Source organism: Saccostrea cucullata, unplaced genomic scaffold, assembly GCF_032062105.1.
Source record: "Saccostrea cucullata isolate Sc308-1 unplaced genomic scaffold, CSIRO_AGI_Scuc_v1 ctg5775, whole genome shotgun sequence".
Taxonomy (NCBI): Eukaryota; Metazoa; Mollusca; class Bivalvia; order Ostreida; family Ostreidae; genus Saccostrea; species Saccostrea cuccullata.
The window spans coordinates 15,581-33,828 of NW_026940863.1; the positions used below are offsets into that span (position 1 = coordinate 15,581).

At 37.7% G+C, this 18,248-nt stretch overlaps 2 protein-coding genes across 2 annotated transcripts; one reads left to right on the top strand and one right to left on the bottom strand.

Moving 5' to 3' along the window:
* Positions 1-724: 724 nt before the first annotated feature.
* LOC134256482 (uncharacterized) lies at positions 725-3,375 on the bottom strand. Its single transcript, XM_062739121.1, has 4 exons — positions 3,357-3,375; positions 1,941-1,973; positions 1,568-1,747; positions 725-1,353 (listed from the first exon to the last, which is right to left on the bottom strand). The coding sequence occupies exons 1-4, from the start codon at positions 3,373-3,375 to the stop codon at positions 725-727; spliced, it is 861 nt and encodes a 286-aa protein (XP_062595105.1).
* A 1,354-nt stretch (positions 3,376-4,729) lies between these two features.
* Positions 4,730-6,676, top strand: LOC134256479 (uncharacterized protein K02A2.6-like). Its single transcript, XM_062739118.1, has one exon. The coding sequence runs from the start codon at positions 4,730-4,732 to the stop codon at positions 6,674-6,676; it is 1,947 nt and encodes a 648-aa protein (XP_062595102.1).
* The last annotated feature ends 11,572 nt before the right edge of the window (positions 6,677-18,248 follow it).

Below are 18,248 nucleotides of genomic sequence, written 5' to 3' on the forward strand. Positions count from 1 at the left end.
TTTTTGTATATTTTTTATTTTAATAATGCAAAAATTTTCATAAAAGGATATCTTACAAAAACCCGTGGTAATGCATGCTGTTTTTTTTTCTCTATGAACATCTTATGGCATAATAATCTTAAGAATAGAAGGTAAGGTACCTTGCATATGTCCTTAATATGCTTAAACTTTGTAAGGCTATGAATTGCCATTGATAAAACAATTTTCTTCAAAGATTGATATTCATTCACATTTATGTTTACAGTATAAGTAGACATTTGAACGAGACGCAAATTAAGCGATTTCTCCTTAAAAATTCCATTTTTTTTTTAGCGAAAAGTACTTTTAGCGATTTTTAAAATGCTTATTTAAGAAGCTATTATAAGTAAAATTCAATTATTTTTTAGTGATATTCAATTTTAGCGATCTTAACACCCTTGCTAATAATGCCAAAATTAAATCCTTGCTAAAAATGCTGCTTGTAGGATATTTTCTCAAGACGTAAAGCTGTAGCAGTTTATACTTTCATATTAATATATTCTTACAAAATTATGGGCTCACTTGAAGAATATTTTATGTTGCGGGTTCGAATCTCACTGCGGGACGAGAAGACCGGTCCTTCGGATGAAACTGTATAAACCGAGGTCCCGTGTCGCAGTAGGTGCTTGCACGAAAAAGATCCCTAACTGCTAAATGATCCTAAGTGCTTTGTCAAAAAATAAATAACTTAATCTTATATTCATATTTATTTTATTCGAGGAATAGTTATCCATTGCTTAATAGTCGACTTTGGTAGGACCGTTGTTCGCCAGACAGTGCTTTTATTTACCAGAGCTGGTGCTTGGGAAGGAAACAATAGTGTAACAGCCACTTTTTTTGGAGTAGGTGATGGTGGTGTCATTTGAGAGGGTGTTATTTGTATTACTTGATTTCCATTAATTATTGCTGGTAAAGGTGAAGAGGGTGTGGGTGGCGTCAACTGCTTAATTTGATTCCTTGATGTCAAAGGTAGTGGAGACATGTTACCGTAATGAACTCCCAAATTCCCGTTTATTATAGGATAAATTAGAGGAAATCCGGTACTTTGTGCTATTGTTCCATTTTGCGGCTTTAGTTTTCCATTTATCATTGAGGAAATTGGTGGGGGCGGTGTAGCAAATCCACCTGACGTCTGATTTGAGATCATGAGCGACGGCAATGACGGAGAAGGGACCGATGGTGTTGCCATTCCATTTTGTACCAATTGGTGACTGATGGGAAGATGTTGCTGATCTACTGTAACTTGAGTTGGGAATATTTTTGGTGATGTGACATATCGATGTGTCGTGCGCTTATCATTAGTTTGATGTTGATGATTGTTTAATGGTTTGGATTCTGTTCAAATACACATATAATAAATAAAGAAAATGTAAGCCATATTCATCTAAACTAGTTTACGATTCAATTTAATAGTAATTATTAATTAAATATGACAGAAGTAGAAAAGGTCAACAGTTTCATGGCTCTTCTACCTCTTTTGACTGGTAAACTGACTTTCAACATAAAGTCTCAAAATTAACAAAAGTGTATTTATTTATTTTATATTTACCATGTCTTGTAGAACAATAATGACCATAACACGGCCATTCCTCGTGACCATAATATGGACATACGGGTACTTCTTTGAATCCTATGCGACATCCTCTGTACCTGACATAAACACCGGGACCACAGGCAGAAGAACAGCCACTCCAAGGCGACCAAAAATGCATTTGGTACAAAGGGGGAACTACATAAGAAAAGAAATAAATGATCTCAGTACTACAAAACGGTAACGATACAAGCATTTCATAAGTCTGCATAAAACACTCAAAAATAGAAGGAATACACTGACCTAAAATATTACTTACAAAAGAATATGAAAACAAATCATAGTTTATTTCTTTTTTTAATACAATGTAAGAAAATGTAAAGTTGCTCACAAAAACGCTTTTGAAGCACATCCTCAGCTTTCCCTAAAAAAAAAAAAAAATTATTAAACGGTTGTATTTTTACGGTTGGCGAACAAAATTGCTATCGTCTACTTCATTAATTATGTCATTAGTGTTGATTCCATGTTATTGAAAAATAATGCTTCTTATTATGATCTTGAATGCCTCTGTCATGCCGTGCTACCTGGTAAATTCAAAATTTAAAACATTTCACTTTAAAACGATCAAGAAAGATGACAAGTAGTTCTACTTATCGTTCTTTGTCGTGCTTACTGTTCATAATGTTTTACCGATGTTGTTACAATTTAAACAGTGTGAATACATTAATTCCCAACTGTGATCTTTTTAAAATCCTTTCACATATAATATTTCCTTCAGAAACATCTTACTCATGAAGTCACCCAAAAGTTAATTATAAATGAATTGTCACTCTTCTAAAATAAAAATGATAACATATTGATCTTACCAGGACTGTGTAGAAGCAGTACAAAAATCAAAACCGAGAAGGCCAACATGCCATTTAACCTGCCTTATCTTAACCAGAAAAGTTTGTGTGGACTTCGTTCTATCATCCTAGAACGTTACTGATCAAATTAATCCCAGTATCACTTATAATTTAAGCCATTTTTGTATGTGATGAACATCTTCATTCAATTACTTTTTTGATACAGAATCTTAAATTGCATTTTAAGGCAATAGTTTTGTGAAATTCAAATCTGTTTGTGAATTCTAATTTTTAAAAATTATAATTTCTTTTTGGAGGGGAAGGGGCTGCGCTCAGTCGAATTTCATTCCTGCAAAATTAAAAGGACGAATCTCTTCGGGAAAAGAAACAAGCTAATTCAGAGAATTTGTGTCCCCCGCTTAGGGAAAAAGTCAACCATGCGCAGTTCGGGGGGTGGGGGGTCCGGATCCCCTTGACTGAATTTGTAGATTTATGAAATGTATACATGTATACTGAAACAAAATTTATAAAATATGCCAATATGGATATTAATTTATAAAGATTTGATTCCTTATTCTTTATTATGTGTATAGATGATTCTTTTGATATGGAATATGTATCACACTGTAATGATGATTTTATGAGTTTGTACAAGCCAGACCTCATACATTTTCCATTTCACATGCTGAATACTATCATTTAGTTTTTAAAAAACCCAAGTATTTCGAAAAAAAACACAATTGGTTCGACCGAGATGCGAACCCGAGCCCTCTGAGGTACGAAGCGAGAGCCATACCACTAGACCACGGGACTGCTTTTTAGTTTATACTGACACTAATTCTTTGCAAAGATGAAGCCACATACATGTGTATATTTTCACGTTCGATATTGTTTAGTAAATGTGTTATCGTACGAACTATCTAGTGTATGTGTAACCTTTTCATGTACGACTGAATTTGTACCTTGTAGTTTTAGCGCCATATTGAATAAACGTGTTTGTGTAAACTCGGTGTTCTAATTGACAATTAGCGAACCTAGCCATCCAAACATGGTGTCAGAAGTGTTCCTAGAGTAGAAAAATGCCGAAGTTCAATCCACCTGAGTGTTTCGCCTTTACCAGGCCAAATGAATGGCCGGAATGGAAACAACGATTCACGAGGTTTCAGATCGCAACGAAGCTGACTGACGAGGATGAACAAATACAGATAAGTTCATTGATATACGCCATGGGACCAGAGGCAGAAGGAATATTCAAGTCTTTCGCACTCGCTAATGGTGACGAGAAGAAATTCAAGAAGGTACTTGAAAGTTTTGACAAGTATTTCGTTCCAAAGAAAAACGTGATTCATGAGCGCGCCAAATTCCACATCCGGAGCCAGCGCCAGGGAGAGTCAGTTGAGGAATTCGTCAGAAATTTACAAGAACTGGCTGCACACTGTGATTTTAGAGATAAGAGCGACCAAATCCGAGACAGGTTAGTCGTGGGCATTATCGACAAAGAACTTAGCGAGAAACTACAGCTTGAATCTGAACTTACACTCACGAAAGCCGTCGAGATGGCACGTAATTCAGAGTTAGTGAAACATCAGATTAAAGACTTACAATCTAAGAACTTAGATGCAGTGAGATTTAGGCAGCAAAATGGACAACAATCTAAACACAATTACAGCAGACAGCCTAAAGCTAAGGAAAGGGTTTACAATAACTGTGACAAGTGTAATATGAAACACAATCTTGGAAACTGTCCGGCATCAGGGAAGAAATGTCTAAACTGCGGGAAAAAGGGACACTTTAAGATAGTTTGTCGAAGTAAACCCAAACACCTAGAGGAAGTTCAAGGTGCATGTTCATCACCTGATTCATTCTACATGGGTTCTATTGACCTAAGCGAGTCGGACAATACAGACGCATGGACAGTAAAGCTGAAGATATGTCGGAAGTACATTACATTCAAGATCGACACTGGTGCTGACACATCCGTGATAACTGAAGCGACGTACAATTCATTGCCAGTAAAGCCCAAACTGCAGGCTTCAACAAATCAGCTGTACAGCCCAGGAGGATCGGTAGAGTGTAAAGGGATGTTTGTTGCTAAGACTTTTCACAAGAACAATGAGTTTCATTTTCGAGTGTATGTGCTTAAGAACTCTAACAGTGGTTCTAATTTGCTCAGTCGAAGTGTCGCACACCGTATGGGACTTGTTATGAAAATCGAGGAAATTCGGGATGTGTTTGGTACACATGGATGCGTCAAGGGCCCCCCGTCAAGATAACGCTTAAGCCTGGAGCTACACCATATTGCGTCACAACAGCTCGCAGGATTCCATTTCCATTGATGCCCAAGGTCGAGGCCGAACTAAACCGCATGGAGAACGCTGGAATCATTGCGAAAGTCACAGAACCGACAGATTGGTGCGCACCCATCGTGACAGCATTCAAGAAAAACGGGGATGTTCGGTTGTGTGTGGACCTTAAGAAACTAAACCAGGCAGTCAAACGTGAACATTATATGTTACCCAACTTGGACGACATTGCCCCAAAGCTGTGCAAGGCTACAGTCTTTTCGAAACTTGATGCTAGTAGTGGGTTTCACCAGATACCTCTAGATCCAGAGAGTTGTCACCTTACTACCTTCATAACTCCGTTTGGACGGTACTGCTTTCAGCGGGTTCCATTCGGTATTACGTCAGCCCCTGAAATATTTCAGCGTCGTATGTCAGAGATATTAGCAGATATTAACGGAGCGGACGCCATAATGGACGATATCATCATATATGGGAGTACGGTGGAGGAGCATGACGAGCGTCTGGACCGCGTGCTAGACCGTATCAAGGAAGTTGGTCTGAAACTCAATAAGAAGAAATGCGAGTTCAGGAAACGGAGCATTGAATATTTTGGGCACATGATTAGTTCAGATGGTATCAGTCCATGTCCAGAACGTGTGCGTGCAATACGTGAGTTGGCTGCACCAACAAATGTGACTGAACTTAAGAGAATTCTTGGAATGGTGAATTATCTCGGTCGATTTTTACCTAACCTTTCTACGGTTATGCACCCCCTTACTGATCTTTTGAAGAGTGACTCGGTATGGATATGGGACAACCCCCAGGAAGAGGCCTTCAAAAGAGTGAAGGATATGCTAACAGAAACACCTGCATTAGCCTTCTACAATTCTTCAAAGCCAGTCGTGATTAGTGCAGATGCCAGCAGTTATGGCCTAGGAGCCGCTATATTTCAGCAGTTTGATGGTCAACTTAAACCTATTGCGTTTGCATCGAGGACACTGTCACCGGCAGAAACCAAATATGCACAGATCGAGAAGGAGTGTTTAGCATCTGTATGGGCCTGTGAGAAGTTCGAGCGCTACATCATCGGACTCGATTCGTTCAAGCTCATCACTGATCACAAACCTCTCGTTCCGCTCATTAACACTCAAGCTCTAGACAGGACACCTGTGAGATGTCAGAGACTTTTGATGCGTTTACGCAGATTTAATCCAGTAACAGAACATGTGCCAGGGAAAAATCTCGTGGTTCCCGACACTCTTTCTAGGAGCCCGCTAACTGGAAACGCTGAGGATACAGAAGAGGAAGTCAATCTCTATGTCGACTGTGTTATACAGAATATTCCGATATCGGACCAACGGCTAGAGCGCATTCGATTAGCTACAGCAGATGATCCAGAGTTGTCTGAAGTTTTGAAGAAGACTCAGAACTGGTGGCCAGACCATGAGAGATCACTGAAAGCAGAAATCCGACCATACGTTTCCGCAAGATCCGAACTGTCTGTCTGGAATGGAATTCTAATGTACAGAGACCGATTTGTTATTCCGGAGGCTCTTAGACCAGAAACATTGCAAGACATACATTCAGGACACTTAGGTCTGAACAAGTGCCGAGAACGCGCCCGAGGAGCTGTATGGTGGCCAGGAATATCAACAGATATAGAGCGTACCATAAAGTCCTGCGAATTTTGTCTTGTTCATCAACCGAAACAGAACCGAGAACCTTTGAAGACTACAGTCCTTCCAGATCGTCCTTGGCAAAAGATAGCCGCAGATCTGTGTGAGCTGCAGGGTAGACATTTCCTAGTAGTTACAGATTATTTTTCTCGTTACCTGGAAATTGCGTATCTGGATTCGTTGACTAGTGCTCACGTAATTGGAAAACTCAAGAACATATTGGCTCGTTGGGGTATTCCAGAGGAATTGGTAACCGACAACGGCACCCAGTTTACATCAGACTCTTTCAAGAAGTTCGCAGCTAGCGCATACAACCACTAGTCCTCACTACCCGCAAGCAAACGGTGAGGCGGAGAGCGCTGTTAAGACTGCGAAGCGTATATTACAGCAGGATGACATCTTTGTTGCGCTTATGGCGTACCGTTCAACACCCATCTCAACCACAGGAGTCAGTCCAGCCGAACTCATCATGGGACGGAGGATTCGAACCGTTGTTCCAGTCAAACCGTCTTCACTAGCACCAAAGTGGCCGGACTTGGACCAAGTGAGGAGACAGGACGCACGAACGAAGGAAACTTCGAAATATAATTATGACAACCGATTTGGGGTTAGGAAACTCCACCCGCTTGGACCCGGAGACCAAGTTCGCATCAAGACCGACAAAGAGAAACAGTGGACAGATAGTGGCACAATCACTAGCGCAAATTACAAAAATCGATCATACCTAGTGGAAACCGATCATGGAATGTTGAGGAGAAATCGGAGGCACTTGCAGCATACTGGATACGTGAACACCGAATTGCCACATACCGTAAATGTGCCGTATCCGTTAACCGACAGTAAACCAAGTGTTTCATCTGACGTTGAGCCACCCTCTGAGCCGCCTAGCCAGGAAGTTACATCTCCTTCTGTGAAGTCCAAAACCGTAACACGTTCAGGACGCGTCGTTCACAAACCCATAAGATTCAAAGACTACGAATGAACATTTGTGAACTCTTTGTGTTATAATGATCTGATTTGTATGTAACAAGTAATGCATGCAATATGAGTTTTATTTGTAGCTTATGTTTTATTCTAGTCATTTTCTGTGAAATCCTAGTCATAAACTTTTAGAGGGGAGATGTTTAGTAAATGTGTTATCGTACGAACTATCTAGTGTATGTGTAACCTTTTCATGTACGACTGAATTTGTACCTTGTAGTTTTAGCGCCATATTGAATAAACGTGTTTGTGTAAACTCGGTGTTCTAATTGACAATTAGCGAACCTAGCCATCCAAACAGATATTGTCAAAATTTTACACAATGCATGAAGTCTAGTTTGACCTTTATTAAACAGACTAGTTTTAATAGATGTAATAAGAATATAAAGTCCTCAGAGAACCTGTTTTATACGTAATAACTCTCCTCATGCCCCTGTGCTAAAAATAACATGTAATACAATAAATACTAATAAAACAAAAGGGACACTTTGAGAGGGGTAAGAGAGGTCCTAGGGAGTTTTGGTATACAATTACATTGCAAAAAATCAAAAACTTCTTGAAATATCGCCCGGAAAGGAAAGTGTTTCATACAGAGAGAATGTATCATTTTAGGTTCTTGAACTTTGACCTTTTGACCTTAAAATCAATAGGGGTCTTCTTATGCCACAGGGAGGTGTTAAGTAAAATGTCATTGCAAAAACTCAAAGGGTTCTCCAGATATCGCGCGGAAACGAAAGTTACAGACAGACAGAATGACGGACGGACAGACAGACCCAAATTAATACCCCCCACTGGTTCAACTAGGGTATACGGATAAGTAGTTCCATAAAACCGATTAACATCTTTCAAATTTAAAATTTGATAAGAAATAGTTCCTTTTATAGTAGATAGTGGGAATATTTTGCCTTATTACTTCAAATAAATCCTTTTAAAAATAGTCCATAAGAAGTCCCCTTTACAAAAAAAGTTTCACAATTCCACATTAAACCTACATTGACATTAAAAGGGTCGACAGTTGACACCTCTTACTAATCAACAATGTCACCACAAAGGTCGACAGGTCGACAGTTGACACCTCTTATTGGTTAACCTACAATGTCATCACAAAGGTCGACAGTTGACAACTCTTATTAATTTTCAAACCCATCTGAAATATAAGGGTTAGTTTTCAAATTCACTTGAGAGATAAGGGTTAGTATTCAAACCAGGCTGAGAGATTAGGTTTAGTACTAGAACCTCCTGAGAGATTAAGGTTAGTTTTGAACCCACTTGAGAGATTAAGGTTAGTTCTTGAATCCACCTGAGAGATTAGGGTTAGTTCTAGGGTTAGTTCCAGAACCCACCTGAGAGATTAGGGTTAGTTCAAAAGCCCACCTGAGAGATTAGGGTTAGTTATCGAACATGATAGATTAGGGCTATTCCTCTATCCAATGTAGAGGTCAACCAGTCGACCTGTCTACCTTCCGACCCATCTACTTGTCAACCCGCCGACCTGTCAACCAGTCCACCTGTCTACCCATCCACCTTTCAACCCGTCCACCTGTCAACCCGTCCACCTGTCTACCCGTCAACCAGTCGACTTGTCAATCCGTGGACCTGTCTACCCGTGGACCTGTCAACCCGTCGACCTGTCAACCAGTCGACTTGTCAACCCGTCGACCTGTCAACCCGTCGACCTGTCAACTTGTCGACCTGTCAATCCGTCTTATGCTGGAAAACTTCTTCTAATTTTCTTTATTTATTATCCAACATCGTGCATTAATTCGAATTTGGCGCATGAATCCGATCATAAAGCAAGGCGCATTATAATTCAAATTTGGCGTATGAAAATATTTTTACCGGGACTACTTATACATATATCCTAGTTGAGCCCCCCCCCCCCACTTTTCAAGCGGGGGACAAATAGGTACAATGAGGATAAGGATATTTGACAGAAGTAAAAATGTAAAATACCTAAAACCCTGCAGCGGTACATTTTTGTGCCCTGCTATCACGCGGATGCGTTACTTGCAAATCTGAACCGCGTATATTGTCAAAAATTTTTGCATAATTTTTTCCCTGGTAAATAGGTGATAATATTTGTACAATCATGCACACAGCGCTGGTGATAATATTTGCCGTTTACTCCATGATTAGGAAGGCCAAAATTTTCAATGGGACTATGTCCCCACTATTAACAATTTTAATGTGCCAATTTCAAAATTATTGGGCCATCTAATTATTCTCAAGGGCCATTTTGAAAAAAAAAATGACATATCATATATAATACATTCAACATTTGTGAAAAGATTGTAAAGATCTTTGGAAGTCATGAGACTTATTTCCATTCCCCTCAAGGCGAATTTTCAGAAGTTTTTCACTTAAAACTGGTGACAGTCTATTTCTTAGTTTATTGACAATGATATTTTGCTGCCAGCCGTGTGAAGAGGTAGAACAAGGGATATCATGGTCAGCTTAATGAGATCTGGTAGCTGATCAGAATGGTGCTGTATGACCAAGTCCCACAGTGTCTCCATGCTGTCAACAGGATATCTAGCATCCTTCACTATGACTTTTGCCTGCATCCGCTGATGAAGAACAGCATCCTTGTCCAACATTGGCTCTGATTTAGAACCCTTGTGATACTGAAGAAAAAGTTTATTTATTCAATGAATAATCAAAGGAGATACACTTACTTTAGACTTAGTTTAATTAAACACTTCATCCTAGAAAACATACCAGATCTTAAGGGATGTTTATATAACTTGAAGAAAGATTGTAAATATACAATCCTGAAGAAAACTTACATAAATTTATGGCATGACAATTTGGGCAGCTAAACTACGTCCTTATGTTAAAATTAAAGATCAATTTGGTTTTGAAAATTTTTCTTGATACCATCAAAAATTTTAAGTTGAGGAGATGCCTGAGTAGATTTCGAATATCTTCACACCATTTACAGATTGAAGTTGGAAGGTTTCATGGTATCCCAGCACACATGCAATTATGTTCAAAATGTGATTTAAATGAGATGGAGGATGAAATACATTTCCTCTTTAAATGCACTAATTTCAAAATATTGCATATGATATTTGAATATTACTACGTATACATTGTTACTTTTTAAAAATTATTGTTGTGCTCCTTTTGCCTATCTACATTAGACATGAGGAGGAATGCAACCTTTTATTCGTTTTAGATATTTGACTAGAATCCATGCATTTCCTGAAGCATCGTCCCTTGATGTCTTTTGTAGACTGGCAACCATTTATAGACCTTCTTCTTATAATATATTTACAATATTTGCACACCACCATGGTAAAATTGGTTTAATCTTTTTATTCTGCTCATTAATGAGAAGCTAATATGGCTTTTTACAAGTGAATGTGTCAAACTTAAGATAAATAAGTCAATCCATATAAAATTATTGTACATATATGATGTTGAGTAGTGGAATTTTACGAGAAGCACTGACTTCTACAGTTGACGATTTACTTGGACATTTAAACTTGTATCATGTACGGAAGTACAGAATTGATAATGCATAAGAAAACCTTTCTAGTAGTCATAGGTTTGGTATTAGGGGCACTAACATGTGAAGATTGGGAGTTAAGAGTAGGGTGGTTGTCGTTTTCTTCGAGGACAACTTATATGTGCATTGAAATAACCCATTATTTACGTTTAATTCAATGTTGAGCTAAATATTAATATCATAAAAGAGCTACCGTACATAGCCTTAGTGTAAAAGTTAGCGTCAACTGTAAAAGTCAGCGCTCCTCGTAAAAGTCCATTACTACATTGTTACTTTTTAAATTATAATTGAGCTTTTTTTGCCTATCTACTTTAGACATAAGAGGGAATGCAACCTTTTATTCATTTTAGATATTAGACTAGAATTTGTGCATTTCCTGAAGCACCGTCCCTTGATGTCTTTTGTAGACTGGCAACCATTAATAGACCTTCATATTTTAATATTTTTACAATATTTGCACATCACCATCTTAATATTGGTTTACTCTTTTTATTATGTTCATGAATGAAAGTTAATATCATGGCTTTTTTAAATATACAAATGAAAATGAGTAAATCTTCAGATTATTAAGTCAATTCATATCAAAATATTGTATATAATTTTTGAATATTACTATATTGTATTTACAATATTTGCATACTACCATGGTAAATTGGTTAAATGTTTCATTGTGTACATTGTCTCTATTTTATGTGATAATATACTTGTATCTGTGTTATGCCCCTAGTGGGACCATGATTGGAAATAAATTCTATTATATTCTATTCTGTAACTTGATTGGGAAAAAAGTTCTATGAACAAGTCGAAATTTAAAGCCTCTTTATTATGAAAGTGCCAAGTGTTTAAGAAAACGGCGCATCACTGGACATTGGCCGTTATGTCAACAGATGCCTGTGTCATTCCTTCAATGCAACGGCTAGCACAGTTAGGGCTATTTTGCGCTTAAGGCATATACAAATACGACATTTACTTACCTGGGTCAAATCTCCATAAGGAATCGTTTCATCATACGTTACAGAATAATTGCATCATTGTAACGCTTTGGCACGGTGTCTTCTGTATCCTCGTCATCATCATTTAAATTACCATGTTGACAACTCCTTGAAGACGAGGTCGGTTGCCCGGGATTCCCCAAAGACCTTGTCCAAGGTTGGGAGTAATCAGATTTCCCTAAAGAACTGGTCATTGGCATGGGATTTCCCGAGACGGTAGGCCTGGAATTCCCCGTTGACCAAGCGCTGGTCGATTTCCGGGGGTTTCTGGATCCTGTAAATTGACGAGGACTTTCCAGAGAGTGACCGATATGTGTGGTTTGTGTCGAGGGGGAACTGATGCAGAAAGATGAAGGGGAGTTCACAGAGGAGCTTTACCTTTTCTCCATGTTAACAATCTCCTTGAGAAAAATTAACAAATAATACACATCGTTTGGAAATAGGTAAGTTGTGAAGTATTTAGTCAGATTTAATCACAACAATTTAATCAGATTCAACTAAATATACTCTGTATGAATTCTGAAATATTTCAATTATAAAGGCTAAGGCTGACGTTCTAAAAGTATAGATTTAAAAGAAGTTTGTGAATGGCTTATGGGGGAGGTGTATCAAAGCAAAATTATAATCATTTATGGTATATTTGATATCCGAGTCTTTTTCAGTTAAAATGCTCTCTTTGATTATGTACTTTTCTCTTATTCGCTGACGTAGCCTTTTTCTCATCTTTCGGGTAATACATCTCTCGAATAGCTAAACTGACTGACACTGGCTATCATCTCTTCCACTATTGAGTCAAAATCCAGAGGATGGATGAGGTTACTCGAAGGAAACCCTCTTCGATAAACGATGATTCTTTTGTTTTCCTCGTCAAAAATGTGAGTTTTAAAATATTTTAATGTGTACAGCATTCTGAAATTATTTAATATTATAAAAGTTTGCAACACCAAAAAATTAATAAAAAAATAAATAAGCTTCAATTTACGTACCACTCCATGTTGCTGTGTTGTTTCTTCCAGTTCAGTTGTTACACTCACAAATCTGGTGGAAATGTCAGTCCGTTGCACTAAGCCAGATGAGAAGTTGAATGAAAAGAATTATGCAATGTAATGTCCAGGTTACTCTTGCATGATTCGCCCCCCCCCCCCCCCGAATAAACGGATTTTTTATGCGCCCGAGTGTATATTGTTTTTGTTTGTCTGTCTGTCAGTTTTCAACTTTAACCTTCGTCATAACTTTTGAACCATGAGAGATAGAAACTTCGTATTTGGTATGCATGCCTCACTAATGACGCTCTTCCAAATGACACCAAGGTCAATGGCCTTGTGACCAAGACTATGACCTTTATGCTAAAACATAAATTGTATATTATTTACATGAGCAGAATGATAACTATCTATCCTTCTGTGTTCAATATACCAGAAGTGAAAAAAGAATTAGATAGATTACAAGATCAGTATGTACTGGTTCCTGCCGACAAAGCAGGTAACAACATTGTCTTCGTTTGTAAGGCTCATTATATAAATTGCATTCTAGAAGAACTTAGATTTTATTCTACTAGTGGTAATCCTACTTATACTCATACTTCTCTTTCTAAGGAAGAAATTCTTCAAAATCACCTGTCATTTTTGAATACTTTCAATATTCCACAGAGCCAAAATGAATTTGAACTACCTTATATATATTGGATTCCGAAACTTCATGAGAATCCTTACAAGAAGGATATGGAAATAACGAACAGTATTCAATCTCAACGTCCATTAAACAAATATACAAAATAAGAGCAGAGCAAACACGGACCTCCGAAACATCAGAGGTGGGATCAGGTGCCATGGAGGAGTGAGCATCCCCTGCCGACCGGTCACACCCGCCGTGTGCTCGTTGTCATAATCAGGAAATAACGGAAAAAATCCGTGGTCAATTCAGTGTATAAATAATGGACTAACAAGAGGTATGAAAAACGTCAGTCAGCATTTCATTCAATGATAAATTGTATTTGCTGACAAGGTCATTGTATCGACCATAGAATTTACGAAATGATGATACAAACAAAGATACATTGCAGGTTCCAGTAAATGTTCAACCAAGGCTCTTTTGTTACTTCTCACGAAGATATTGACAGTAGTGAAGGAAAAACTTCAAGAGTACTGTGCAACTATATATTCAAGAAGTGGTGTAAATCAGATGTGGATACTTAAAAATTCTAAAGAACTTTTGGACAATTTGAAATCACAAGACTTTACAAAAATCAACAGCTTAAAAACTTACGACTTTTCAACTTTATACACAACAATTCCCCACGACAAATTAAAATCCAGGCTTTTTGATATCATTGACAGCTGCCTCTTCAATAAAAATGTAACTCGTAAAATTACTTACCTCGTCATTGGTCATTTAGCAAAATTATTTTGTTAAAACAGATTCTGATTGCACACATAACTACTCTGAAGTTGACATCAAGAAGATGCTTGAGTTTCTGATTGACAATATCTATGTGGTTTTTGGAGACCAGGTATTCCAACAATCTATTGGAATTCCCATGGGAACAAATTGCGCTCGGTTATTAGCAGACTTATTTTTATATTCATATGAAGCAGAATTTATGCAAAATCTTATGCGTGAAAAGAAGAAAACACTTGCTGTGGCCTTCAACTCTATATTTAGATATATCGACGACGTATTGTCAAATAATAATAATGATAATTTCCATTCCTACGTCGATACGATATATCCTAGTGAGATTGAAATAAAAGATACCACAGAGTCCGACACTTCTGCTTCATATTTGGATATTTTACTTGAAAAAGACACTAATGGTAATCTAACAACCAAGCTATATGATAAACGTGATGACTTTAACTTTTCTATCGTCAACTTCCCTTACTTATGCAGTAATATACGTCCATCACCTGCATACGGAATATATATATCTCAGTTGATTCGATACGCAAGAGCATGCTCTACGTATGAACAATTTCTTAAACGAGGTAAATTATTGACAAACAAGTTGATGAAACAAGAATATCAGCAGTCTCGTTTAAAGTCATCATTTCGTAAGTTCTATGGTCGATACAATGACCTTGTCAGCAAATACAATTTATCATTGAGTCAAATGCTGACTGACGTTTTTCATACAATTGTTAGTCCATTATTTTTCACACTGAATTGACGACGGATTTTTTCCGTTATTTCCTGATCATGACAACGAGCACACGGCGGGTGTGACCGGTCGGCAGGGGATGCTCACTCCTCCATGGCACCTGATCCCACCTCTGATGTTTCGGAGGTCCGTGTTTGCTCTGCTCTTATTTTGTATATTGTTTGATGGACTTTGAGATTGAATACTGTTCGTTATCTCCATATCCTTCTCATTGATCTGATAGTATTTTACTTACGTCCCATTCGAGATAGAATTTTGACCTTTACTCGGCACTCAGGGCCATTCTTCATCGTGCCAAGGCCTGCCGTGACACGGAACCTCAATTTTTAAGGTCTCATCCGAAGGACCCGCAACTTCCACTTCAAGTGTCGAGCGCAAGGCGAGGAAACAGTCGCTACCCATTTTTTTTATCGAGTTGGGTCAGTCGCAGCCGAGATTCGAACTCTCGACCTCCCGATCACGGATTAGAAAGTATTATTACACATTATGAAGATATTTGCAACAGTGGTTTAAATGTGTAACTAGATTCTTCAGTGATTCCTAGACTATGATCAAAACCTTGTTTTTAAATGAAAAGATTTGTAATTAGACTTGTTGATGACATAAAGCAAATATGTTCCCCAATATATTATAATTGTTTTTCAAAATGATTAAAATAGATGAAACATATCTAAGGAGAAGGTGACTTCAATATACCCGAAAATAAAATAAGGGAATGACCTATCACAAAATTCAGTAAGGTTAGTAATATCTAATTTTACCCTGAACCAATAAGTGACTCTACTATGGGTAACTTCATTCCTAACACTTTACTACTGAACTTGAAGTTCTTCGGTACGAAGCTTGACGTTCTTGACCCCTAAAGTGAGTTGAGCTGAGTAGCTCTATTTATAAGCAAAGGAATCCAATGAAGTATTACAATAAATGTCTAATGTAGTAAGCCAATAGAACTACAGAATACAATACGTTTGGTGTGACTGACAATATGGCGGGCTCAATGAATCACTTAAACAAGTGGAATATATCAAATACTGATTTTGTACGATTTTTAAAATAACTTCTAAATTAAACTAGAGGAACTTTAAGCACTGAGCTAAATAAAGGATAACCCCGCCCCCCATGCATACGATTATAATGGATGGTTCATTCATTCAATGCTTTGCCCACACCCACAACTTGGCTGCTCAAGAAAGCCTGAAAATTAAGCAAGTTTCTTCACTGCTGGCAAAAATAAGAATAATTGGCACTTTCTTCCACAAATCTACGGTTACAGCATCAACTTTAACAAGTATTCAAACCAGAAGTCTCTGTCGAGACTGAAGCTCTACTGGTTTGTAATTATAGCAAATAAATAGAATAATGATCCTTGATCAAGTCTCTTTATGTTCTTATTGTAGTCTACTTGCATGCCACATTATATTATAATCAGACTAAAACTGTATTTGGAGTAACATTTTGAAATAATTTAACAGAAATTTCTATTTTTAGTAACCACGGCAACACCGTTCATCGAAATCAAAACCGATACACAGAATTATGTATCTTAGTGTAGTCTACTTGTGTGCCAAGTTATACTGAAATCAGACCAAAACTGTAGGAGGAGTAGCATTTTGAAAGAATTTCACAGAAATTTCTATTTTTAGTAACCACGGCAACACCGTTCATTGAAATTTAAAACCCATACACAGAATTATGTATCTTAGTGTAGTCTACTTGTGTGCCAAGTTATATTAAAATCAGACCAAAACTATAGGAGGAGTAGCATTTTGAAAGAATTTCACAGAAATTTCTATTTTTAGTAACCACGGCAACACCGTTCATCGAAATTTAAAACCAATACACAGAATTATGTATCTTAGTGTAGTCTACTTGTGTGCCAAGTTATACTGAAATCAGACCAAAACTGTAGGAGGAGTAGCATTTTGAAAGAATTTCACAGAAATTTCTATTTTTAGTAACCACGGCAACACCGTTCATCGAAATCAAAAACCGATACACAGAATTATGTATCTTAGTGTAGTCTACTTGTGTGCCAAGTTTTACTGAAATCAGACTAAAACTGTAGGAGGAGTAGCATTTTGAAAAATTGTTTACAGACAGACAGACGGACGGACGACGGACGCATTACTATCGCATAAGCTCTTCTGGTCTCTGACCAGTAGAGCTAAAAATGCGGTCATTTCCATGTCTATAACTCAAAATTGATGTTTGTACTCGCTGGAAAGAATGTATGGTTTTAACTTTATCGTGCACTAAAAATTTTATGTTTTGAAAAAGTATTGAAACTGGCTTAAATATATGTTGAGTCACAGGAATCGCGTACCTATCAATTTTGCCGAAATTTTCGGTAATTAAAAAAAGATGCGTAATACCTATAATAATAACACAAGGAGTGCAACTGATGTCCACGACGCCATGGGCGGTCCATTTACCCAAAAGGAACAAAAAAAAAAAAACAATCACACACAATTAACTAGAGATAGCGATTTTACGTTTAGATATATACGAGTACAAGTACTTGTACCTCCCCGTTTTAAATTTTCTTGAATGTCTACTAACTTGTCTCTGGTTTTTTTTCACATATGACCTCAATCATCTAGATTAGCGTTTCAGGCAGTTTTGTTCCTTTTCGGGTAAATGGACGCGCCCGTGACGTCACGTCATGGCGTCGAGGACAACGGATATTTGCACTAGGAGTTCCTCGGATGACTCGTACCTCGCACATAACCTCGGACGTCGACGGTGATCTACCATCTTGCTGATTCAGTCATGTGATCTTATTTGAATTTCTTTCAAATGTCATACATTTGAAATCGGAGTTATTTTGTGGCACACTCAACAGTTTTTTCTTGCTTTCAAAGCCTGTTAACATGAGGACATAATCAAAACCTGTTTACGATAAAGAATTGCATAAATTAAGAAACATTTTCGAAGAACGTTATGCAGAGCGAAATATGAAATGAGTGATAAGGCAGTTTCCGGTGGAGAAATGTAGGGATCTGTTGCGTATTCCTCCACCAATCACATCCGAGGTTTGAATGGAGCGGAGCGGAGTCAGCCGAGGATTGCCGATTGGGATATATGAGCGAAGTTGTGGAGAAATGTCACTGCTACTGCTGTAAAAAATACTTTTGAAATCGTATGCATTAAGAGCCAAAAAGAACGGTCTCTTCCAAAAAGATTGGTTTGTGTTTTATAATTTTAGATTGAAGATTAATTGTGCGACAGCCTTTATATTAAGCGAAGGGTTTC